The 27,434-nt window shown below is 36.8% G+C and overlaps 1 protein-coding gene across 1 annotated transcript in view; it reads left to right on the top strand.

The window, feature by feature from the left end:
• LOC147872551 (cephalotocin receptor 1-like) overlaps positions 1 to 3,348 on the top strand; it is a 416,916-nt gene extending 413,568 nt beyond the window's left edge. The window contains exon 6 of the mRNA XM_087356260.1: positions 2,552 to 3,348. Within this exon, the coding sequence (XP_087212386.1) occupies positions 2,552 to 2,611 (60 nt within the window). The 3' untranslated portion in view covers positions 2,612 to 3,348. The remainder of the gene's footprint in view (positions 1 to 2,551) is intronic.
• Positions 3,349 to 27,434: the final 24,086 nt, after the last annotated feature.

The raw sequence follows: 27,434 nt of genomic DNA, 5'->3' as shown, positions 1-27,434 counted from the left end.
TGAACGTTCGTCCTCAGAAAATACGTCATTTGTGTTGTACTGCCAGAATTTTTGATTTATTGAACCAGTGGATGCAACGTGAGAACGAAACATTGAGAAAATTTGCCTATTAGCTTCACCATATTTGTCTGTCTGTCCATCTGTCATCATGTAACAACTCGAGAACTTCTGAACGGAATTTCGTTTATTAAAACGTTTTGACACATTCCAATTTTGGTTAAAGCTTGACAAAATAACATACCTAAGATTTCTCTTTGCAACATGATGCAAATCCCAGAGTTTAATCACCTTATTAAATAGTATAACCCATTACAGGAAGACTTCCATGGATTTTTACGAACATCTTTAGAGTATGTAAGAATTGAGGTTCTCACAGCGGTGAGTATGAAGATTTCCGTCTTCTGGGTTCTTGCGCTGTGTAGTCTGGTCGATGTTAACCAACGTTTCGGAGGTCATACTGCCTCCGTCATCAGAGTATGAAGATTTCTGTCTTCTGGGTTGTTACGCTGTGTAGTCTGGTCGATGTTAACCAACGTTTCAGAGGTCATACTGCCTCCGTCATCAGAGTATGAAGATTTTTGTCTTCTCGGTTGTTGCGCTGTGTAGTCTGGTCGATGTTAACCAACGTTTCAGAGGTCATACTGCCTCCATCATCAGAGTATGAAGATTTCTGTCTTCTGGGTCGTTGCGCCGTGTAGTCTGGTCGATGTTAACCAACGTTTCAGAGGTCATACTGCCTCCGTCATCAGAGTATGAAGATTTCCGTCTTCTGGGTTGTTGCGCTGTGTAGTCTGGTCGATGTTAACCAACGTTTCGGAGGTCATACTGCCTCCGTCATCAGAGTATGAAGATTTCTGTCTTCTGGGTTGTTACGCTGTGTAGTCTGGTCGATGTTAACCAACGTTTCAGAGGTCATACTGCCTCCGTCATCAGAGTATGAAGATTTTTGTCTTCTCGGTTGTTGCGCTGTGTAGTCTGGTCGATGTTAACCAACGTTTCAGAGGTCATACTGCCTCCATCATCAGAGTATGAAGATTTCTGTCTTCTGGGTCGTTGCGCCGTGTAGTCTGGTCGATGTTAACCAACGTTTCAGAGGTCATACTGCCTCCGTCATCAGAGTATGAAGATTTCCGTCTTCTGGGTTGTTGCGCTGTGTAGTCTGGTCGATGTTAACCAACGTTTCGGAGGTCATACTGCCTCCGTCATCAGAGTATGAAGATTTCTGTCTTCTGGGTTGTTGCGCTGTGTAGTCTGGTCGATGTTAACCAACGTTTCAGAGGTCATACTGCCTCCGTCATCAGAGTATAAAGATTTCTGTTTTCTGGGTTGTTGCGCTGTGTAGTCTGGTCGATGTTTACCAACGTTTCAGAGGTCATACTGCCTCCGTCGTCAGGGCGAGATTTGAAGTTTTCACAGCGGTGAGTCTGAAGATTTCTGTCTTCTGGGTTGTTGCGCTGTGTAGTCTGGTCGATGTTAACCAACGTTTCGGAGGTCATACTGCCTCCGTCATCAGAGTATGAAGATTTCCGTCTTCTGGGTTGTTGCGCTGTGTAGTCTGGTCGATGTTAACCAACGTTTTGGAGGTCATACTGCCTTCGTCATCAGAGTATGAAGATTTCTGTCTTCTGGGTTGTTGCGCTGTGTAGTCTGGTCGATGTTAACCAACGTTTCAGAGGTCATACTGCCTCCGTCATCAGAGTATGAAGATTTCCGTCTTCTGGGTTGTTGCGCTGTGTAGTCTGGTCGATGTTAACCAATGTTTCAGAGGTCATACTGCCTCCGTCATCAGAGTATGAAGATTTCTGTCTTCTGGGTTGTTGCGCTGTGTAGTCTGGTCGATGTTTACCAACGTTTCAGAGGTCATACTGCCTCCGTCATCAGAGTATGAAGATTTCTGTCTTCTGGGTTGTTGCGCTGTGTAGTCTGGTCGATGTTTACCAACGTTTCAGAGGTCATACTGCCTCCGTCCTGATGATGGAGGCAGTATGACCTCTGAAACGTTGGTTTAACATCGACCAGACTACACAGCGCAACAACCCAGAAGACGGAAATATTCATCTTTAGAGTAACTCGTGTAATATTTACCGACGGAAAACGTTTTGAAAAAAGTTGTAGAAAACGTAACTATTTTCGTAATGGGCCAAACTTGTCAGATTTGTTACTTTACGAGTATATATTCTAACTTGATTATTTATTAACATGATTATTACTGACCCTTCGTCCAAGAAGTCCTGTCTAATATCTGAAGAGCAAGGATTTATAATTTCAAAATAGCTCTAAAATGAAACGGACAACACGACTAATTCATAACAGCTAGAAAATCATCCAATGGCGGCACTGTACTTCTACACTTAAAGTACTTTAACAATGATAATGAACTGACGTATTCACATTTAACAGATCTATTAGCTAATGTGCCATATACGATATTCGTTCTGCTTAAAGGACTACATACGTGACGGTCTTAATTACAATGTAACTCCAGTTCAGTAGTTAGCGACGTAATTTCCGTTTTCATAACACGCGTATAATCTTCATTAAACTGTTTCAGAATAAACGGCGATGTGGCAGGACAGGCCCACTCGAATGGATCCAACTTACTTCCAAGTAATTTGTATACATTGTACTCAAACATTCAAGGAATGTTCCATAATATGGATCCCGGAAATTGCTTATAGCCGTCATATAAGAAGCGCTTAATTGTCCACTATACTAAGGCAGTTTATTACAGTCTTAGTCCCTATAACTTATAGATTGATTACTACTTTAATGTCAGTGCTTAGTGAGCAGTAAAGAAATCCATCCGCTGATGTTGTCCTGCGTGATATTTATTACGCAGTAGCAAACTTCCGTTGATTCTGTTTTTATGTGGCCTTTCTGGAAGATTTATTCAATGATATCCTTCATTTCCCGTTTTTGCAATAAATCGTCACTATCAACAAAGCGTTCTGATAAGACCTCATGGATTGCAAATTTCTATTGCTCTGACGTTCAGTCCTTACCGTTAATGTTACACGTGCATTTAAGTAATACGTTCTTTCTATATATTGAAAGACTCCAAGAGACGCAGCATCCATGTCACGTTATTAAAACTCGTAAGCTTGAAAATGCTTGGTTTGATTCGGTACATTACTTCTTCCTTCTCCACTGTTGATAGCCTTTTGGTTTTGTACAGCACTTTAGTCCGTTCCAAAATTGAGTATGCTTCCGTTGTTTGGAACTCTATTACTAATACAGATTCCTTTAAATTGGAAAGGATTCAAAGGAAATTTGTAGCTCTATGTTACGCTAGATTCTTTAATAGCGTTTGTGCCTATAATTACGATGATATACTACTTAGATTAAACTTCTTATCGTTACATTTAAGGAGGAGGCTTTTGGATGCGCTTTTCCTCGTGAATGTTTTTAAAGGCAAAATTAGTTGCTCGTCTGTTTTTGAAACAGTTAGTCTCTGCATACCTACTAGGTCTATCAGAGACTACTCTACCTTTACTGTACAACGTAATTTCAAGGCCAGTCCTGCCAGATGCGTTTCTGGTGCCAATGCAGTCTGCAGGAGCATCGACATCTTTAACAAAGATCGTATTTTGCTTACTGATGTCAGTCAGATTTTTAAACAATAATCATTGTTCTTTTTTATTATTTATTTAGTATAACATTTTATCTTGTATGTTGCTTGTCCAAAATTGAACTGATTTTAGTTTAATTATTACTTTACTTATCTATAACATTTAGTTTTTTACTTATTAGTTATTTTGCAATAAATCAATATTGTACATTTATGTTTTCAGTTCATTGTTTGTTTGCTTTTGTATAGTAATGTTTGTATTGTTGTTAGTGCTTGGCTGTTATTGGCCTTTTTGGCTGTTGTCAAGCACTTTAATAAATGAATTGAATTGAATTATTATACATATGCCACAACAAGTACACAAAATTATTAGATATATCACAACCAAGGCGATGATGAAGTGGCGAAGAACCGAAGTAGAGAAATGACCGTATTGTTTAATAGCCAGACACAGATATCAGTGTTATCCTATGTCGGAATATATTCCAGAAATTTATTAAGTCTATAATTTTCTATATGCATCCTTGCTAATTCTGAGAGGTGCAGGACAACATGTTGTAAACAGGCCTTCCAAACCTCTTTTGGTGTGCGGGCAACGTCGGCAAAATTTGGTCTGTATGCGGGCAACATGAAGTTGAATACATAAAATGTGGAATGTATAAGTGTACGTGTAATTATATATATACTTTTACGTGCGTATTTTTCTGTACATAATATACAATACAAATATACTGATAATAAAGTGAAAAATTTGTAAAAAATGCAATTCACAACCTATGATATGGTATGTTAATTTTAACACATTTTTACAAAATCAATTATTAATGTAATGTATGTTTCCATAAATAAAAAGCTAATAACCTTTTTAAACTATGAAACACATTTTCGTGAGGTAAAACGTAAAGGAAAAACAAAAAACAAATATAAGCTGATTCACAAAGAAAATATTGCTTGACGCGATTGTAAATAACTTTTCAGATCCAGGACTTTGTTTACATGTATTTCGCTGTTTTCGGGATATATACTTATGCAGTCATTATGCATGGTCATAAAATGTTGTTGAACATTTTATTTATTGGTAGTAGTTACATTTTAATTGCATACTAGACACACATATTTGTTAATAACATTGACTTATTCTCCCAATTTTCATTAAATTATATACAAGTGTTTTCGATTTATGTTTATACTACTGCACTAAGAATCCATTTTGTTTTATTCTTACAAAAACACTGAAAATATAAAATAGTTTTGTATCTAGCATGAAAACCATAAGACAGCTACACAAACAATAACCTAAGACGTAATAAGAGTAAGGTCCGGTCGGGCCTGTGCTGCAAACACTGACTTCGAAGAGGTAGGTCCCCAGTTCGAAAACCCCTAAACCGCTAAAAGCTAAGGAATTGACTGTACCATTTGTTGTGTTTCACACTGCATAAATTCTAACTTGGGTGTGTTCTTTTGCACAATAAGACCGACTGCAACTCCGGCAATGAAAATATTTGAAAGAAGCCGCTGCTGGTGCCTACACATCTGTAAGTCGTTAACTAGAAACTATCCCAGTAACAGTACACGTCGGCAATCGTCGACAAAATTATTTTAATCCCGGCAAAAAACAACCTCTAACAATAAGGTCACTTGGCAATATGGAAGTGGTGGTAAGTTTTGTTTCATAGTTTGCCAGAAAACGGGTAGAATTGATTCGGCTTTCTGTCGCGCCATTGCCAGTGAAAGTGTTAAAAGACGTTTTTATTTCAAATGTCCCCGCGGGCAACATGCTGCCCGCGAGCTACAGGTTGGGCGGGCACACATTTTAATAGGACCTGTAACACATCTTCAAGAGTTCATTTCATTTTCAGAGGAGAAACTGATTATGTGTAAGGTTTTAGTTTATTTCAGTGAACATTTAACTAAATAAATTATGACATTTGTGAGGTAAAAAATGAATCTTTAATCTTAGTATGTTTTAAATGAGGTTCTTGTTTGGAGGGTTAATCCAAACTTACCCTACTATCTTTTCATAATACAACCACATGGACCAATAACTCAAAAGCAAAACCATTTAAGAGTTAGTTGTTGCAGGACGAATAAACCAAAATTTTAACTCTTTGACAGCATAAAGATTAGGATGGCGATTACCAATAGCTATATTATAATCATCTTTCTCAGACCAGAATTGCAATACGTCTGCGGTGTTCATTAGCTTATCCTGACAAACTTCAATCTGCAACTGATTTAAATACCTAAGTGTTCGAAGTGACTGCTCTTTGGACAACATGGCTCCTTTCCTTTGGCACCGCCTCCAGATCAACTTTGTTGTATCCAGCTTTGTCTCCAGCAATTTTTTCACCGTGCGGACACAACACAGGGATCATCTCTCACCCCTGTCTAACGCTGAGGTTAGGATTACGTGGAGCTTTACGTACACTCTTTCATACGTCTACATGGAGTGGTGATTAAAGAGGACAACATTTCATTTTACATGGATATCGGTGTGGTACGCAAAACCGCAGAGAATAAATACACGTGGAGAAAATTTAGGCCTATAATTTGAGTCTTCATTGCATCGCAACACACACTATCACACTGTAAAATATGCACTTTTTAAAGTATCCCTCGTTCTGTTTTTGATAAAAGACTACTAAGACTGTAATCTGTCACAAATATCTTATTTTGAGTTATAATTAGGACGAAGGAAATTTTTCAGGAAGTTTGCCGTTGTAATGATACACCATCATTACGAACATTGAGACTTAAGTTTTCCACTTGTTTAGTGAACTATTTAATATCTTAAAAAACAATATATTCTTTCATCTACCGCTATTTTCGCCAGTTACTTGTGAAGGTCGTAGTAGAAGTCTGTGTCTGAAAGTGGAGGATTATTCTGAATAAGAATCCCTTTAATATATATTTTACACTTTAGCGAAAATACTAAAACATTACTAGACTCTTCTGAACAGAAACTGATCCTTCAGGTTCCATGAAATGCTGAAAATTGTTTGACTAACTGAGCGACTGTCAGCATCTCAAGAACGACTCTGATTCATAACGTTAGGTACTAAAACACTGCATCAAAGAAGATTAATTGTATTATAATGGAAATTCCTCTGTACGTCGAACACAGAGCATTGTGCCATTTTTTGTAGGAATTCAGAGAAAAAAATACCCCACACATTACAAAACTTTGCCCCTCTGCTATCCATATTTATGAAGCCAAGTGTCCATTGTTTTGAAAGCAATTTTGAATTTCAAATGTTCTTGCCTCTCTTTTGTTTTGTTTTGTTTACACGTGACATTTTAGTACACATGATATTGCTGGATCTGCCTGCTTATTAAGGCTTAGTCTCCTTCGCTGTAGCTTAATAAACCGAGTAGCAACGATTTGGGAGGGTGACGGTTAATATTCTGGGGATTGGCGAGGACTTGGCTCTTGTATTTCAAAGTTTTTAAGTTGAATATTCAGTAGGTTTATGTTAAATCGTAGCGAACTTTAAAAGAGTTCTTTCAAAGTTTCTACAAATTAAGTTTACGTTCCATATCGGACGAATTTAAAAGAAGCAAGTTTAGTGTCTACATCATCATCATATTTCAGGATTGGGTGCCTGTACTTTTGTGTTTTTCCGAATTGCTTTATATACAAATATCGGTAATACAGTTTTCCTCGGAGTTTAATTTCTATCAAAAGAGGAGCGGGAACGCATGAGCGGTTATTGACTAAGGTGATATTCAACAGAATGTAAGAGCCAAAATGTGTTAGGCTTAGTTTTAAAACGAATAGGTCAATAGCATTTCACCTGTAAGTTAAAATGCGAGATTGAACATTACGTAAACATCTGCGTGTTTATTACTTATCAACTACCTCGTCTGCCCTCCACGTCATTCGGTATTTCTTATATCGTCTCTCTCCTTGGGAATGTCACTGTGGTCCACATTTATGTAAACCTTGTATGAAAAATTTATGTACAGTCTGAACGTATACGCTGTATTAGTACTACGTTCATGTTGGATTAAAATGGTTTAACGTAATTCTGTAAAACGTGTTGAAATTGACTGCTTTTCTAACGCCTAAAAGTTTTATGATTGCTGTTTCTTGGCGTGATCTACTTCATTGAAATAGTTGTCTGCTTTTAACATAAATACTGACAAATACCATTTTACAGAGTTTTACTTAAATGCTAATAGTGGTTTAACACCTCAAGAAACTAACGTTTTGTAATATTATTTTTATTCATTTATAGTTTATTTAACAACGCTTTCGTTATCTAAAATATATAGCGTCGGATGAGAGGATGACTACTAAGAAATAGAAATTGTAAATATTTTAATTTTGAAATTTGGAATTTTGTAAGCCTTTGAAAATGTTAGGCTTGTGTTCTTATTATTCAAATGCGAGGAATCTGGACTGACAATTATGATATCTGAGAAATGGAAATTGTGGAAAACTTTGAAATCTAAAAAAATAATAATTTTAAACTATATGAACTTTTATTGTTTGTAACGTTCATTCTTAAAAATGCGAATTTTTTTAAAAAAAATCAAATGTGATTGCTTTTGACGTGAAAACGTCTTTAAAATCGATGCCGGGTGTGGGGAGGCAATCGCGCCCAAATGAGCGACAGTTTCTGTCGAAGTAATTTCAAACTTCAATAACTCGGCTACAAATAGACATAGCGCCGCCATCTTAGTCTCGTTTTAAAGCGGAAGGATGAACTTTTGTGCCGGTACCGCTCCGACATTCGTGGTGGTCGAACATTGCGAACTGCGCACGCGCAAAATGAACCCACGATTTTCGACTTTCCGGATTCGACACGTGTCCATAAACGGGATCATATCTCAGAGACTAATTATCCGATCCAAGTGAACCAAGTGTTGTTTTGAAGAGGAGTGTACATGTTACAACTCATCCATGTGTGTATCTCAAAAACTCAAAAAGATACGAGGCTGTGAATTTGAAAAAAGCATGAAAATTTCCCGATTTTCTTAAAATGTCGCGATACATGAGGGCAAAATAAAACCAGAATTACAAAAATCGGGCACGAATGCGTAGAGCACAAAATTCCAAAGAGAGTGACACCGAAAACGCCGGGCCCGGACCCAAAACCAATGCGCAGTACTGCCGCGAATATAGGCAACGTAAGCGCGCTCTGACAAGTCAGGCGGCATCTGACGAGCCTGGGTCAAGTATGGATGTGTACCAATTAAGAAATAATCATTTATAAAAATGATTATATTTACAATATCCCTAAGTTAAACTATTAATTATTAACTAATATTTTCGTTAAGAAAAAATAATATAAAAGAACATTTATGAATTTTTTCTTCATATGTAATAGAAAGGTATAGTTCGATAGATGAAATTTTGAATTTTTGTTTTGTTCATTAGATGAAAGTGTTGTTTTGAAGAGGAGTGTATATGTTACAACTCATCCTTGGCTCCAAGTGTGTATCTCAAAAACTCAAAAAGATACGAGGCTGTGAATTTGAAAAAGTTTGAAAATTTCCCGATTTTCTTAAAATGTCGCGATATATGAGGGAAAAGTATAACCAGAATTACAGAAATGTTTAATTCCAATTTACTATACACGATTGACGTTTTCACGAAAATAACTGCGGCAGTGTCCGACACTACCTATCAATTTTTTTTAAATTTTGAGTGCTAAAATTTTTTTAAATTGTGAGATTTTTATTCTTCAAACTTAAAACGGCATCAAAATCCACAAATTCACGGTCAGAATCGTCACTGTTGAAGAAAACTTAAATCCCTACATGACGATTATACAATATATAAAACGTGTAAGTGTTTCTTTCGCTGAACGTTACAGGAGAATTTTTGTCAATCATGGAGAGAATTCTGCAATATAACTCACCACATCCCGATAGGAAACATGACAAGAGTTCTCGTTTCTGGTGCGTAATTCTTTAATGGTTTCAGCAACCAAGCATTCCTTGGCGACACTGATTCACGGCTGACACGATCTCTAAATATTACCGGGAGAAATATAGCACATTCTAACACAAATAATTTGTGTATTTTCTATTGTAAATTATTGCTCTGTACAGTCAGTGGTGAAACTAGTGTGACAGTGCTTTCGACAAAAAGTAGTTAAAACTTATCTTATCAATATTTTGCTACTATCGTTGTTTTTCCGACAAGTTTTCAGGTATTAGGAGTGTTTAAATAATTTTAGTTAGTTTTCAGTACCGAATAGCTTATCACTTTTTCAAATAGTGTAATGTTCTTTTTAGTTGTTTAGAAGTGTGTTTGACGGGGTTTCAATTGGCGCCATTTTCTCCTAAATTCACACCTAACATTTAGCGTATAGCGATCTGTTTAGTGTACAGAAGTGACGTTGCGGTACTTTGACATTGGCACCATACTTTCTGTAAAGTAACCGGTTCATTTTTTAAAATCATTTCTAAATAAACTTTTAAATGGCTTAATTATTTAAATACTTTGATAAAAGAATTTACACTATTCCTAAATACAATAGAAATGCTGTGTTTATACATCTTGAACAGAATAAGGACTAAGTAAGTAGATGTTAATACGTACATTCAGAAACACGTGTACGAGTATACTTTACTGAGAAACAGACCACTCTAAATGTAAAGCTACATAAGAAGTATTCCAATATACCTTCATAGCGGGGCATTTTGAAATAATTATTTAATATTTTATTTTATGTTACATCGTGAGTCCTGTTGTAACCTAATAGTTAAAATTTCTTGTAAATGTCCACAATGAATATGTTATTAATATGCTTCACGAATTTTAGTCATCATAAACTCTTACGGATTAAGCTTTGTGGCATGTTCCAATTCAGAAGTACTCCTGACATAATGAATCAGCACTCTTTGGACAGATGATTAGCCCATTGCATGGCCTCTACCTACACAACAGAGAGGGGCTTAGAAAAACATCCATGCCTTCAGTGTAATTCAAACAAGCGATCACTGTGTCCGAGCAACCAAGACGACGAGGCCACTGTAATCGGCAAGGGTCTCAGTAAAAGAACGATGCTAATATGAAGACAATTAAACATGCCCTTTGTTGCAATGTTCCTCGACCTCCCCTAGTACCTGCGTACCTACTAACTACTTACACCTAAGTGAAGAAACTTGCGCCAAGTCTAAGGTTTGTGTTACACGAAACAACATTTTTCCTTCTTTATCATATGCACACGTATATTTCTTGTTGGTATCTGGTTAATACGAAAATATATAGTCGCTGAGAGTTTCCTCATTGTATATCTTAATATCATGTGACCTCACAGACGCAAGCTAACCACAAAGAACTGCTATTACCATTTACGACACCCTTAAAGTTTTCTAGTAGCAGGGAAATGTGTTTGCACAAGGCAATTTCAATTAGGCTAATAAACAGCGGATTCACTACCATGGTAGCCAACTTCGTGCTTCAGAGACGCTTTCCTTTAGTATTAACTTGAAAAATAAATTCGTTCATCTTATGCCATCTGAAGGTTTAATGGGAATATATTCGGTTTGAATTGCAGCCGGATTACTATCTATGTTGATAGATATTTTAACTATAGACCTCAGTATTAACAAATTCATTATCAAGATAGTAATTTAGATCGGTTACGGTTACCTTGTTCAGATATATCTCAACTGAAAACAGAGATAGTAAATTGAAATACCACAAGTTTACTCCTTCCACATCATTACCTGCTCACTATGTATGACCAAATTAACGTCTCCTACGACACTGTATAATTTAACGCGATTAATACTCTGTGGGTAATATTTAAGTATTGAAGTGTTCTGCAATTGGACCATATCCCGCACCACTTCAATTTAATTCACATTTTCGCACGTTAATAATCAGTGTTACATAACTCCTGGAAAGTTGAAAATGGTTCTCCATTATGATTAGTTTTATTCTAAACTGTCAAGAAGTTGGGAAATACAGGGAAAAGGCAAATATGTGCACACTTAATGTCGCTTATAAAAAGTCGTACTTTCAGCACAGATAAAAGGACGCAAATAAGACGACAACTTATAGAAGTCATTTAGCTACTTCCAGTATCAGTTTAATATTCACTGACTGGAATTTGATTTGTCTACAATGAAGAACAGTCTACTCTGTCATTATTCTCATATTAACTCTAGCTATAGGGAATATGAACATCGCTCACATGACATACACATTATTTGTATTCAAACAACAACTGCATTCAATATAATTCTCAAGCAACTCCAAAGGAAGACTTCTTTATTAACCCAACAATAGAAGACAACGAACTGTATTTTACGTGTTTTTTTTTAAAGTTTTTGGTATGTCTAAAATTCAAATATTTATTTCCATTCTACGCACGAATAATCTGCTAAATGTAATTAATTATAATAATGCTGACCCAATTAAAATTCTTGTTCAGTCGTCAACGATAATGAATCTGTGTTAAACTGTGCTCCTATTACATTTACACGGTCAGACAGTACAGCCCGCAACGCTGATAGATTTTTCTCTAAAATATGATGGCCCTGCTATGTTGAGAGAATAAACCTTGAAAGAAGCACGAATTTGTAGTTAAAGGTAAGCACATGACATTAAGCTTATTGACAAGTCTTAATCTTATATTACTAATAGTATAAATTATAATTATTGTTAGTTAAATATACGATTGAAGAAAAAAACAAAGTTTGCATTTAAACAAGTAAACACGCTTCCATCAATATTTATAAATAAAGCCGGAGGAAAACAGCTTCCATTTCACCACAGTCGTTACAATTCATACGAGCAGCCAACAGCAAGAACACTGTTGCGGAAAATTCCACTTAGTCGCAGATAAAAAAACTGAAGATTCCCATGTTATGTAGAACGAGCTAATATTTTTATTTTTTTTGGAAATTTCTCTGTACGTAGTGTAAAAATTATGACTCGCTCGTTTTGTTATTTTCTGTAGACTTTGAATTTGTGAATGCTAAAGTTTGGTGCGTTCTTATAAACAAAAGTAAGCATGCGGTGTCGGAGGGCTAGGATCTCCAATATAATGAAATTTGTTCAAAATAATTCATACGTTTCACGAACGAATGAGATGACGGAGAATAAATTGCTGAAAACAACCAGAGTTACGAATAAACAATGTACTACTGAAATGAGTTAATTTTTCCCGTACGTTTTTTTTCCAAAATGTGTCTTGATTGGACAGATATTCAACGAACTTCTCTCTAAATACGTTCTGGATTGTATGTAGCTTTTCATACAGCGGTCTGTTTTTGCTGCCCGATTTTAATGGCATTTCGATTTATCAAAACACCCTAATTTAAAACTTCGTGAAAATCAGTTCATCGTTTCATCATTCTCACACGCGTGTGTAAGGATGTGCATACAGACATGGTGAAGCTAATAGACGCATTTTTTATTTGTTTTTGCGAAAGAACCTAAAACGAAATGTTTTTTCAGCCTATTTCCTTTTTTATAAAAAAAAACATTTCGATGTTATCTTCAAATGTATGTGCTTTATCGTCTTTCCGTGTTACAACCCCTGCTATTAACTTTTAAACGAATTAACGGATTCTCGTTAAAGTAACCACATACGTCATGCTAGTAAACCCCCCCTTCTATACTTTTTATTTTTCATTCTTTAGTAACACCAGCCTGATGGTTCTACGAAATTTTAATTTGGGGACGACGTCAGTACTCTGAAATTTGGTGTGGTAACACACCTTAGAAAAACGTGCGCATTTTGCCTGTGTCGTATTTTATAAGATCGTAAAACAACATGGTAGCCACGTGTTATGTCAAACCGAATTTAGGTTTGAAGACGACAAATAAGAATATTTCCAATTAGAAATGCGGCTTTTATACCAAGATAAATAATAAAGAAATGACATTTGCGTAGTACTTGATTCTTTGAAGACATTTTGAAAATAAATGGGTGTCTTCATGGCTGTTGCGCTGTTTAGTGTTAGCATAATACAATTATAATCCCATTATTAAGGATTATATTTCAGCTGTTCTTAATCATTCAGTAGTCGCTCAGATACCTCATGGAAACAAAATTCCTTGACGTTGTCAACATTAATATTCACTTCACTTCGTTATTTATTAAGGAAATCGTAGAACATCGCTCTGTATATGAAATAAATTTGCGAATTTTAACTCAAATATAAAATACTTAGTCGCGTACAATGTGTAGCTCAGTTTGAGAGATGGCTTCTTGAGATCAGTGTGTTAAGTAACTTTTTTCTTCATAATTTCCCCCAGAATTTGAGTGACGTTGGTTGCTACTGAAATTCAGTTCTGGAAGACAAGATCGATGTTGGTTTTTGTGTCGGTTGTCAGGAAAAACCAGAGAAAAACGAGCGCTTATTGTTGTGATTTATTTTTTGATCTCCTTTATATATCATATTTTTATTAGAATTTTGACATAAAATTTACGTCTCGATAAAATTGGAATTAGTATCACATACTAAAACTTGCTGTGTGCAAAATCTGCCATTAGTATAGAAGCCGAGATTAACATGTCAATGTGTGATACCGGAATGAAATGAATTGAACTTTATGTTAGTTAACACATGTCGTTTCAAAAATAGTGCCACTGGCCAATTTCAGATAAACTACGAATAAAGTAACCGGACTGCATGCATAGAATTGAAATGTGATAAGTAATTAGTATGGGCAGTTTATTAAAATGTGTAAACCTTTTAACAGAAAGAATAAAAATGCGTGCGATACAGAACAAACAACTATGAGAAATTCCATGTTAATATCCTTTTTCTCTCAGCCTTCATATACGTATGATGTCTGGGTATTGATGAATGGAGGAACTGGAGTACTTATTGCACCGAGACCGGAATGAGTCAATGCATAGACGTACGACGGATGGAAACATCGACACTGTAGCATACCCCTTGATCAAATAAAGCCTATGGCTCAGGTTTGTCGCACTTCTTGGGTTAGAGCTGGTGAAACCGTCCACATTTACGAAGACTCAAGAGCCCGAGCCCAAATTTTCTGGTAGCACCTGAAGAAAGTGCACTTGCCAACAATCGGCATTAGTGTAAATTTTTGTACTCTGGATGAATACGCAGTATTTTCTGATGCACTAAATATTAAAGAAAGTACGTGAGGAATGTCGGCCATGAGAAGGAATCAAGATGCCTCTTCGATTAGAAAGACCAAACTAAACCCACTTGAGTATTACTCTGTTTCCATTTGACTCACGTATCCAATCAGAAAAAAGAGCACTGCCCAAGAGAAATGAGAAGTTTTTCTAAGTTCTCCCTTTGTCTCAGCCACGTGTTCTTATTTCCGCTTTCTGGAGTACACATCGGGTTTTTCTTTCCCTCATAGCTCTTTCTGCTTCAGGAATTTTGATATCCCGCAAAAAAAATACCATTCTCACTTGCAAATAATATCTGACACAATTTTTTTTACTACCCTTAGTTTTAAAACCAAGCAAACGGCTATTGTTCGAAATGGGTGTTAAACATGGTCTCTCGGCCTAAGAGATAACAGTGTTGATAGTCTATGTACCAGAGCAAAGCTCCAAGTGAATATTTTGAATTTAGTGTTTTTAACAGAGGTTGGAAACAATTGATAATGAATAGTTTCATGCCACTAAACATTAAGAGCAGCAGAGTGATCAAATGAGGGGAAGTATGTAGCAAGCATGAACAACGAGATTATGAAGGGGGGAATCCACTATAAAGAGAGCTCTGAAAGGATAATATTAAAATGAATATGAAAGAAATACGATATGAGAAGGTGACCTAACGAGACCTGATCACTCGTAATCAGTCGTCATATTTCTGTTTATAACAACTTATTAAGAGCAGCTCTGCTGAAATTTTGGAGTGTCTGACAGTCTCCAAAATAAATTTTATTAAATAAACAACTGCCAGTTGTCTTTAGGATGAACATAACCAGGTTCTTCTATCGTCAGCAAATCATAGTACCCGAATACAATGCGGTATCTCAAGAACTGTGAAAAATTATTAGCTATAAACCTTTGTATAAATCTCAACTTCCATGATTTGCACGAAGTTATGTTTCCAGGTAGCTAAGAGCTGTAACAGAAAGAGGTCTGCATGTTCGGTTACTTCATGATTCAAACGATGAGGTTCAGCTGCGTGACCGGTACACGGTAATGTGCACATTTGTGTGATTTCTGGAACTGACAGAGATGTAATTTCTTTATCTTAATGTTTAATTAGACACGTGGTATTTTCCGTCTTCCGTATTTTAGAATAAGGTAAGTGATAGGAATGTAATACACGGTTAAAGCCGCCATTATGTGGTGCATCCTCCCTTCAAATCAGTCTCTGATGATCGATTCATATAGGTTTAACCATAACGCCTGGTGTGGAGGAAGTATTATTTACAAGACGTAGATTAGTTTAATTTCAAATTAATTAGTAATCTCACCTAATGGATTTCACTTTAAAATAACAATCAAAGTAACCCTATATAAAACTATGATTTCAGTAAAGTCTATGGAGAAGAATCCTACTTAAGAAGCTGACAGCCACATAGCTGGTTAACAAATTCTCCATATTTTATGAAAACTGAAAGTACGTTGTAGTTCTCACAGGAGAGCTAGTGGGTCCTAATTCGAATTTGATCAATTACGTTCACAGCCTCCAAGCCTAGATTTCTTGGACAAATACTAGGTGTGCTGTTATCCGGCTTTGCCACTCGGTTTAGCGTTTTTTTATTTTGTCTTTTTTACCTTTCAATCATGCGTTAGTCTCTATTTACACGTTGTATCCAATATGTCTCTCGCCCTTTTATCATTCCCCAATGTCGCTTCACCTATCCCTTCTTCCGTTGTCACTGACTGTTATTTTCTTTGTAACTGTTTATGTTCATTTCACAATTTGTATCAATACCACTAGCTCCAAACTTTACAATTCTATACAATATCCACGTTATACACTGATATTTCTAAAGTTTGAAGTTTCTGTAATACTGTCCCATTCCAATATGCACACGTAAACTCCGAATATCTCGTTAGTTTTCATTTTCCCATGTATTTATTCTTTTATGCATATGTTGTAGCTGGGTCTCATCCTCCCACAAACTTTGTGTTTCGTGCATTTCGTTTCTTGTCGTGGCCAGCCTGCGGCGTTATGTTTTGTGCAGTACCGATGGGAATCATCAGGCTTGGACAAACATGGAACCATGTTCTCAGATTTATACCATTTTGTGCTTTGTACTGCTGATGTGCAGATTGACATTTGGTTTCGATATGTAAATATAAACCAGGCGCTGAAATAATATAATGTACTCAGTACTCTCTTGTTACTGCAGATGTCAGTCAGGTATTAATTTATATGTATGATTTACTTGTTCATTAATGCGTAAGCATATAATGAACCTGAAATAATGTTTCTGAAATTATGATCAGTGAACTTACTGGTTTGTAGACGTGCATCAGTTACTGCCAAATGTAAATTAAAGTCGATAACGTATAACTCAAGATAATTTAATTCTTATTCTTAAACTTCTTTGTTACATAGACGTTATGCTTTGGATAAAACGTGTCACGTGTTGTATAACGAATGATTTAAACCTTTAGTGTTTAATCGTTCAGAACATAATATAGATGTATTATATTTTACGAAACCTGTAAAGCATCCGCCTTGGTGAAAACACAGACAGTAATTTTCTCGGTAAAGTCATATATTTTCTGTTTTCATGCAGACTTAGACGGTAAATTCTTTAGACCTCTGAGATTTCTCTCCTCCTCTGAAGACGGGCAGAAATTTTTTTCGAAATTCTTCAAGATTTTCTAGTTATTTAAATATGAGTGTAATAATCCCCTACGAAACGCTGGAAGTTTCTCCAAAATACAACTGTGCTACAACCAGAATAATAATTATTGACCTGGAAGACCTACGAAGGAAAATGAAAACTTGCATAAATGCTTTCGTCCCACACAAGAACGTCAATTGTTAATACCAACATTACGATATAGCAAAACTTCAGTTTTAAGCATGTATTTTATTAGGTCCAAATTTAGACGTACTCTCCCTTCTGACATTGGACCAAAGTCTCCAAACATAATTTAATTTCGTATTAAGAATCTCATTAAATACACTTCCCCGCTTTCCCCTCAAAAGTCGATATTATGCGCATGCACACAAAGGTCAGTTTGACAATATGGCCCTGTGTAACAGCTGATTCACTCCCTAAACTTCAGAATGTTATAAATTACGGTCAATGACAATTCTTACCATGTGCTGAGCTACTGACAGGTTAAAATTTCAACCAACCTGCTCTCAAACGATCTCAGTCTACATTCTCTGACGCAAGAGACCACCTCCTACGCCCATATAAAACAACAGGTATAACTTAAATAAACTAAACGTTTTCGGTAATTTATCCAAGCATTATGTTGGAGGACACAAGCCCATCCTCGTTTAAAATTCTCCTTTGAGCAGCAAGAGTTCCGAGTCCCGCCGCATCACATTCTCACATTCTGTATTGTTTTTAGCTACTTCATTTAATTTTAAATTTTTGTTAAAGTGTGCAACATGGGCATTTGTAAACCTTCATATTCTTCATCACTACAATGTTTATTACTGACATATCTTTGCACTTAAGTGGTCTAGAATCTACTTTGTCTTTAATTCTCTTTGTAACAGGCTTGTCGTCTGGTTTAAGGGTCCTACTTGCAAATAAATTATACTTCCTTACAGGAATAACAAAAAACTCAGTAGCATCAAGCTTAACCAACAAACAAGGAAGGTTTAGTTGACTTAGTTACTGCTACATCTCCTCGTTATTTTTCGCCGGTAACAAAAGGAGAAGAGAGTAACTAATTAAAGAGGAAGGTCCTGATGCATTTAAAGATTTTCTCTGTTCGTACGAATGACAATATTGCGTCAAAATTCACTGCAAATTGTAGTACAATTTTACGAATACTACGGAAATCATAAATTAAAATAACTCTTCTCTTTATTTTTCAAATTCTGTGTTGTTAAAGGTACATCAAGAACCTTTTGTTAAGGAAGATGTTCAAAGAAAGACGTGGATCAGTGACATAGAGAAAGCAATGTGTTTTGTTTATTTGCTATTAACCTATAACTTCGCACAATATCTAACGCAGCATCCATTGAGGCTTTAAGCAGAACTTCAGAGGACTTCACGAAAAACAATTTTCTGATAGGACGTGTTAAATTTCATTTTTCTTTATCCTGGCACGGCAGTCAGACAAATTTGTTTGTGCCCTAAATGGAAGGGCTATCACCACACAGACATGTGTAAGCACCCGTACACACAAAGATGTTACAGAAAACTGCTGTAGAATAAGTTTAATATTTGTAGTCCCAAAATGGGTACATCTCTTGCTAATGCGAATGTATATTCACAAGTTTGTCATGATAAGCCATAATAAATTGTATTATTTCATGTAAGTTATTACAAGAAACCCAGAACAAAGAACTAGTATGTATTAAGAGTAGAAGTTTCGAGGTATATTATGTGGGTAACAAGACTCCCTGAAACCCACGGTTACCTTCACACCTGTGAAAAGCTTACTTCTCCACTGCATTGCATTAGAACGAAATCGATATAAACGTAATTTCGAGTAACCAGAAAAAACAGAAAATGTCTGTGTCATAATATTAACGAAAACGGATGCATACGTAAGTTATAAGCTACCAAAACAAAATACAGTACATCGTGCTTTATATTTTTTTTTCCATAACAAGTTTCAGCACAGTAGAACAATCCATCTCCCGCTAACTGGTGTCCCAGACAACGTGTCGCCATTTTGTTCAGTACCTGGTATTGAAGCCATGTCATCTGTGGTACAGTTTATGTAGCGAAGACTGCAGAATTAAGAAATGCAGCTGAGTAGCAAAAACGTTTATAGGTGAAATACATAAATGAATGAATAATCAAATACATGCCCATCACATTAACCTGATGCAGCTGGTACCGCCTTCTACCCTCGAACATTGACACTGTGGGTTCAAATTTTATTCGCTTATGTGTTATCTTCCGTTTTGTAGGAAGATAATCATCCTCTTACTAAATGTACCACTTAACGATATACAACTTTTGTAGTTGAATCAAAATCGCTAAAAGGTAAACATTATTTCTTAATATTACTCCAAAATAAGGCCCACTCCAAATTGTTTACATCGTTCGTTAAAACATGTAGATCGGTATTAAGAAAACCTTTAAAAATTAAAACACGTGTTTGAGAAGTATCACACAACCATATTAAAGTCTGGAAGAGCACTTAATTTATCAAAACAGTTTTAATTGCTGCAATAAATTCTCTAGCGTTCTGGTGGTAACAGATGATAATTCAAAGAAAAAGATTCTAAAATACAACGTACAGAATGAACTGAGTACATCTGAACTGAATTGATGTAAGCCATTGTGGGCTCATGTAATAATAGTAATGCACACTGACGTTCCATGGAAAGAAATCCGTTCATAATTAATATAACCACACACAAATCAATGAAACTCCCGCACCAAAGACACAGTAAAGAAGAAAAAATAAGTAGCAGCACACACGACAGATATGAGAAACGGTTGGAAAATTATAATTAAGAAATCTTAACTGAAAACCCACATGGGATGTTTAGGCGTAGATCGAGGGATAATACCTAGCGAATGTTTCTATTGCGTGCACTGAATTCAGCTGGCTAAGAATAAGGTATAAGCTCCTGTGAATATGGTAATGAATCTTTGGGATCTACAAAAGACAAAGGATTTCTTGACCAGCGAAGGAGACCTGTGATCTAAGAAGTTATGAGTAAAATCGGACTCTGAAGCAGAGTGGAATTCAAAGATGAAATTAACGAACCCAATGCGATCAGCGCAATGAGCAATTTTCTCATTTTGAAACGTTTCAGCTTCAAGCATGTAAAGGCGGAAACAGACACACAGTGGTACCTGGCTACTGTCCAAAATGATGAGGTGTGAGGATATCTCTTTTAAGCACGTGTTCCTCGCTAAGGCTGTTATTTTTTAATTGACCACGGTTTGGAAATGTTAGTGAGAAAGAGCATATGGTTATGGATTCAGAAGAACACTCCCGCTATCTGTTAGACCTGATCCAGCATTAGCCTATCTGCTGTAATGGTTACGTTACTTTGAATAGCGACAAGTCGTATCCTGGATTTCGAGACGAGTGGAAAATCCTGTACGTAACCACTAATGCTGGAATACAGACAAAGGTAAATGAATTCACATATGGAACTGGTAACGGTAAGTAAAAATAATTAATAAATTCAGTTGTGAGCAATCAACACGCAATGGCACCATATGGGGGCATGGAGGGGAAATTTCATGTACACTTAACCTCAGCCTTTGGTAAACGCTATAATTCGTGTCCTAATACGTGCCATCATTAATCAATGAAGAGGAGACTGATTTCTCTAGAGCTGGTCTGGACGTATTAGCGAAGGTAAACAGTAGTCCCGTCCATGAAATAGAGACCCAACTCTCCTGATCTTAGAGACTTAGTGACTGAGGAAAACCGGCCAAATAATTATGATAAATAAAGCTGTCCCGCTGCACGCCATGGAGGCGATTGTGGGGAGATAAGATACAGCTCCTCGTTCTTGACCTCAGCACTAGATGGAGGTGAGTGGTCAGCTTCATGCTCCGGCCACGCTTAAACCCGAGGACAGGATTTCAAAGCCGGTCTGAATGCTGAGTTTAGAAGAACATCCTTTGTCCCTGCCGGAAATAGAACATCGGTCTAGTCCGACTCCAATAATTAAATACGTTTAGTTATCGTAATTACAGGAACAAAATTCACACAGCCACTAAAGATTTATTTATTACAATATTTTATGAGCGCAGTTTATACAAGAAGAGTCTGCAGGCGACGGAGAAATTTAGATTGAACTGGTGAAGGTAAATGTGCTATCTCATGAACTATTGAATGGAATTCTACGATCGGCATTTCGGATAAACACCAAACTTATCGTGATAACTTCATTTTCACATACTCTGTTAATTATGATCTATATATTGTATCAAACGCAAATGTGACAAAACAGCTTATCAGAAGGTAACGCACGATAAAGGAAAACATGCACTTAAACTACAATGGGGTTAGCTCACAAAACATTCGTATGCCATTCAAATAAAATCAAGGCTAATAATGTGTACGAAACAGCAAGGAATTAATCTGGAAAATATGTTCACTCCACTGGAATATACGTTTTAAGACATGACCTTGAATAACTCATAAAAATAAGAGAAAAATATCGTTTTAGAATTAGCAGTCTTCTATTTAACAAACAAACTGTGAGGAATCTGTACATTGTCTTCTTTTGGAAATTTTTTAAAGAAACTGTCTACTTCCGCTCGGTCCCCAGCTGAGTCCTGCAATATATCCATCTAATCATCCTTCCAGTGGAATTTAGTAAGAAAAATCTTCAGATTATTAAAATGAATTTCCCTTTGTAAATTACAATATTTCGTTACTTATTCAGTACCACAGGAAGATAACTTTGAAAAACTGAGTCGCTTAATGAACAGTGCAAAATGCGTAGCAGCTGCAGCACAAACAGAAATTCTACCACAAACTGCGGTTAAACCGAAAAGTTTAGTCGATTACATTCAGGCTATTTACTTTTTATCCCGTAATATCCAACGGTTCATACTTTGTACTGCGAAAGCGGACCCTAACAACGTTACAGTCTTACAATTTTCACATTCCTCAGCGAATTTCAACCCCAGGACAATGGTTGCACTGCGTTCTAATTTCCCGTGCTTCCTTCCTTTTACACAGCAACGGAAAAGACTTGAACGCACATCGTTTAGTTCTACGCTTCATCACACAAGTAAAAAGCCCGTTGGCATTGAGCAGGGAATGATACTTTTTAATATTTTAATCATACACCCTTTGCCTTCCTTTCATTAAACCCTATCTCCCGTAGCACATCCATACACATAACTTCCACGTTCCGGCATCTTTTAACATTCTCATATTACCTTGCTAATACATTTTACCTTTATGATCGTACATCATTTTCCATTGCCTATATGAAATTTTTTTAAATTATAATCGCAAGAACTCACAGAATTTTAGCCGATTTATAATAACCATCACCAAATTCTATACTTGAAGGCTGCAGGACAATCGTTGAAATGTAAGACGAACAGCGAAGCCCAGGTCAGTGCAGACAGCACAGAACTCTCAGAGTAGCAAACCCAGCAACGCTATAATCTTGACTTAGAATCATGGTAAGCGGCTAAAGTCCTTTAGTGGCCTTTCGGTTAACAATTTGTGACAGCTACTTTACCGATTGTACACTATAAAACAATGGGTTTTGCATAATCAATTGGGTGCAAAGAAAAAGCTTGTTTTCAAAAAGACACGATTTCTCTCAAGCGAATTTGCTTTGACCTACCTCTGGATAACTCGGATCCTGATGGTATGACTCACCCTGTACCCTCACCACTGGTCACAATAAGCGTGTGGACGTCGAGCCCCGCGCGAGGCAGCAGAATCCGATCCGATCCGTCCTCCGCGCTGTGGAAAAGCTCACCCGTGCTCTGTGAAATGATTCGGTACTTGTGTAATTGAGCAGCGGGCTGCTATTCGGTCGGACATTATTGAATTGTACTATGTGATGACTCACAGCTGCAATTATGAGTTGGAGTAACACGATTACTATTATTCAACGATGTGCTGTTAACACAAACCTAACGACATGTGTAATAAGCAGGCGCTTCAGTTCAACACCCACATTATGCCACATATTCTGAGGATTAGATACGGTTCGTAGGTAATTTAATGAAGATCTGTCAAACTGAAGGCGGAAGTCACGGTTGAATTTCTTAACATTAATTAGAAGCAGGAGTGATAACCACACAGTAGTGACATTTGTCAGTTCTACTATCCTAAAATAAGGGGTGATGTGAATAAATCACGAAGTTCTTTAAAACTCTTTACAGCCGATAAACTTTAACGTTAATAAATGACAATGTCTTGGCCTCACGGGTCAACAGCTCGTTCAAAGAGAACTGCTGAATATCGAAAAGGCTTTAGAAAGCTGACAGAACTTAATCTGAATACACAGTTTGCTACTGCACATACAGAAATTAAAAGTGATCTAGACGAAACGATATTCGATTGCAACTGGACTTACAGAGCGAGGGGGCAACTCAAATTTCACTGCACACAAACACCTGAATAAATACATTCCTTCACAGATGGTCCCCGGAATTGGCCACCGCGGTTACCGGACTTAACTCCTATAAATTTCTTAGGGATAATTGAATAACATGGCGCGTGAACGAAAAGTAAACATAAGAGTGGAAATACATAATCGCATTTTTATGCTGCAAGAAAAATGAATTACAATAATATTATACGTAACGTTCAGATCATCTTGGATTTAAAATATCCGTAGCCTACAAACAGCTGAAAACCTGACCCATTTCCATACGTTTCTGACTGGGACTGACTTTAAAAATAAGATGTTAAAGTACAGACATAAAATCACCGGACATTCTGTATAGTATTATCATCGTCATCAGTAGTGGTAATAATGCTTGGGCCTGAATATTCGAGTATTTTACTCAAATGTAACGACTGATAAAAATTTTTATCTGAAACTAAATGTCCATTAATTTCTGGTTTTATGGCCCAACTTTACTGTTAAAAATGATTCATACATATATCGACTGATATTAATCAGTGTTCCCTGTGTCGTACGGGAAAAAACCAGAGGATGACAGTGGGACGAAAGGTGACGGATGTGGTAGACAGGTGATCTGTCGCACACAAATTTCATGAGTGGTTTTTGCTGTGATAAATTATTATATGCAATTCTCTTGCATGAAATGGGTCATCAGAAATTATATTGAGTCACCTTGCAGCTTCAGTTATTGTTCTTAAAATACCCGGGCTTATCTGTTTCCAGGCAACGTAAATATTTCCTTCCACTGACGTTACGAAATTTCAGATAAATATTTAAAAGTCCTACAAATTACGGGTCGAAAAATTTCTGTGTATTGGAGACAGCAAAATTGCTACTTCGCATTTCCGAGATCCTGTTTAAAAAAAAAATTCCGACCCGATTCTGAAAATTAAACGATGTTCCTTTTGGGCCATAAAGAATTAAAAAATGTGGTTAATAAGACTTGACATACGTGAGTGACAAGTTTCAAGATCCGGCGTCTTTACCCCAGGAAAAGAGGAAACCCCGTGCCCTTGTACAGAATGTTTGATAGATTTCAGAGTTGAACTTCAGTACCCTGAGAACGAGGACGAAGATGCTTCTCGAAACTCTAGTGTTTTCTCCATCCAACCACCTGACACGGCTGGTAGCCCAAGAAAAACTCATTATATACTCAGTCGCCGTGAAAGCTTCAGATCAAAGCATTTTTATTGATTTTTAAAGCAGATATACCTACATACTTCAAGGATTAATATACATAACTTTAATTGTGCATATAAACTGATGTAGGACACGTTGGCATTTGCGAGAGTGGTAAGTCTTAAGGATTACAATCCTGTCAGCTGTACTGTTTAATATAATGTCCCAGCGTCAAATGTACAGTGAAAAAGTGATAAGAATTAATTCCCGTTGTCATGGTTTCATATCTGCGTCAAGTAATTAAATATAACTCACCCACCTAGGAGTTTGAAATCACTCTGATCAGCAGACATTCAAGACACTCACCTGAAAAAGAGCAGAAGACACAAATAAATTACAGTTTTACGTGTTAAAATTTCTACAGTGACGTAATAATGTTATTATAGTTGTACAGTATTTGAAACAGAGTTTGCAACGCGTTGTTTCAGAATTTGAGTAAAGAGCAAAAGTTGAAAACTAGTCCCAACACGCTGCAGGCTGACATAAAGCAGTCAGCGCCAAATGAAATTCGCTCTGAATTAACTCACTAGAAGTTGCATAAAATTCAACAATTAGTTTCGCCATATCTGACCACGCATTAAGTTGCAACTCGAAAATCCTAAAATAATTTGCATAAAATCTGATAGGCTTATTGCGGATATTAACTAAAATTCGTCGACAAACACCAGATCTGATTAAAATCTAATATGAACAAATTTGCATAACTTTTGGATCAAAACTTTTGTAAAACAAATTGATCATTCATGCCCTTTAAACTTTCTCCAACTTTTACAATTTTCCAAATAATTAAAAAAGCTATTTATATGGTGTTTCATCTCATAATTCGGAGGCCAATTGAATGATTTTGATCAAACCACATGAACCCCCCCTGAAAAGGGGACTGCCAGATTATGTTACTGAGGCCACGATCGTCTGATCAGGGGTTCGAAGCCTCCGACTCCAAAGAACACGGAGAGGGAAGATAAGCCACTTCGAGCCATGAGGCATGGCTCACACATTTTGGGGGACCTTGATTGTCCTCCACTCTTGTTTTAAGCAGTCTCTGAAGATTCCTCGCTAGTTAAGAATCCAGACGAAATAGCAAATTGAGAAATTTTCGAACATCTTTCAGGGTTCAAAGGGACAAACTTATTTTGGTCCAAAATTCTTCACGAACAACCCCTTTGGAACGTTTGCACGCCTCTACATCGGGGAAGGGGTGCTCCACAGGTTAAAATCAGTGCAACATAGGCAACACGGAGCTTCTAATCTTGCTCCGTGGAAACATATCACTTCTTGAGCCAAAACCCTGTCCCCTGAGGGGGTCACAGTAGAGAGCATACTGAGGTCTTGGCTAACGTAATCATTAACTGGCGGTAAATTATATTTCCCTCGTAAAGACAGACAAGTAATACTTGAAAGTTTGTTTCAGAACATGATAAAGTCTGTAACGATAGAGCTCAGAGCTCTGTGATTTCTTTTGTTAGATCCCTACTAGAGACTTAGGTTTTGCTTTGATTGTTCTGTGACTCGCCCAAGACACATGAGCGTTTAACACTATTATTCTGGAAAAAGTCTCTTTCTCAGCTGTGAGTTGCCGAGTCAAATGTAGAAAAGGTAAACTTTGTCGGAATGGACGTGCTAAAACAATGTATGAACAGAGAATGAACCAAAGCAAGATTAGTAAAAATGACTTGTTTAAGGAGTCCCAGGGGAGACCATAAGCACAATGGCTAGACCAAGATACAAAAGCTGGTTTGGACAGGGAACGAGAATAGTGGTCGGCAGATAAAATTAAAAAATGTGCAGTTGGTACAGCTGAGACACACAAGCGTAGGAAAGACATGAAGTGAAGGATTTGACCATGAATTACGTTTCGGCAGTGTGTTGTACTGCCATCTTCAGACGATGTGTTTCCGTACTTACACGTTCATATCGTTTCGTTTTGTATTAGATATAATACATGTGAAAAGAGAACATTGGTTGAATGTGTTATGACGTCTCTGTATTCAAAGTATAAAGAAAAATGGATTAATTGCTTCTGGATTGTTGGTGACTTCAAACAGTGACTGGACTGAGTCATAATCTACAGGATAAGAATTGTTTGTGTCCGTCACATTTTAATAATATGCTCGGAAATTATATAGACGCTCCCACGGTTTCGGAAGACCCGGCTTACACAAACCGTCCCATATAGCATAAAACACAATTTTCTGCATCTTAAAATTAAGTGTTTTGTCGTGCGCTGCCAGAATATGATTAAAATGTAAACGAAATTTTGTTTTTATAAACGTTTCCTATCCTTACTAAGGCGTTTCTCCGCGCTAGCTTCATCTTCATGTTTTCATTTCTTTTCTACAAAGCAGAGACATGTAAAAACGCGTATACATACGTACCTACGTATATTACAGCAGCTATTTCGATTTACACAAAATTCGGGTTACACAATACCTTCCAGAACGGAATGATAGCGTAAGTCCGGGAGGATCTGTATTTCGTAACGGAATAAACATAATTTCCTCACGCTTTCCTTACAGCGTGCTTTTAGAGGTACGAA

Source organism: Zootermopsis nevadensis, unplaced genomic scaffold (genome assembly GCF_977971745.1).
Source record: "Zootermopsis nevadensis isolate Lab colony 2312 unplaced genomic scaffold, Znev_1.0 Znev_ptg000026l, whole genome shotgun sequence".
In the NCBI taxonomy this organism is placed as follows: domain Eukaryota; kingdom Metazoa; phylum Arthropoda; class Insecta; order Blattodea; family Termopsidae; genus Zootermopsis; species Zootermopsis nevadensis.
Note: the sequence above shows the minus strand (reverse complement) of the source record. Positions and strands in the feature narration are given on the sequence as shown.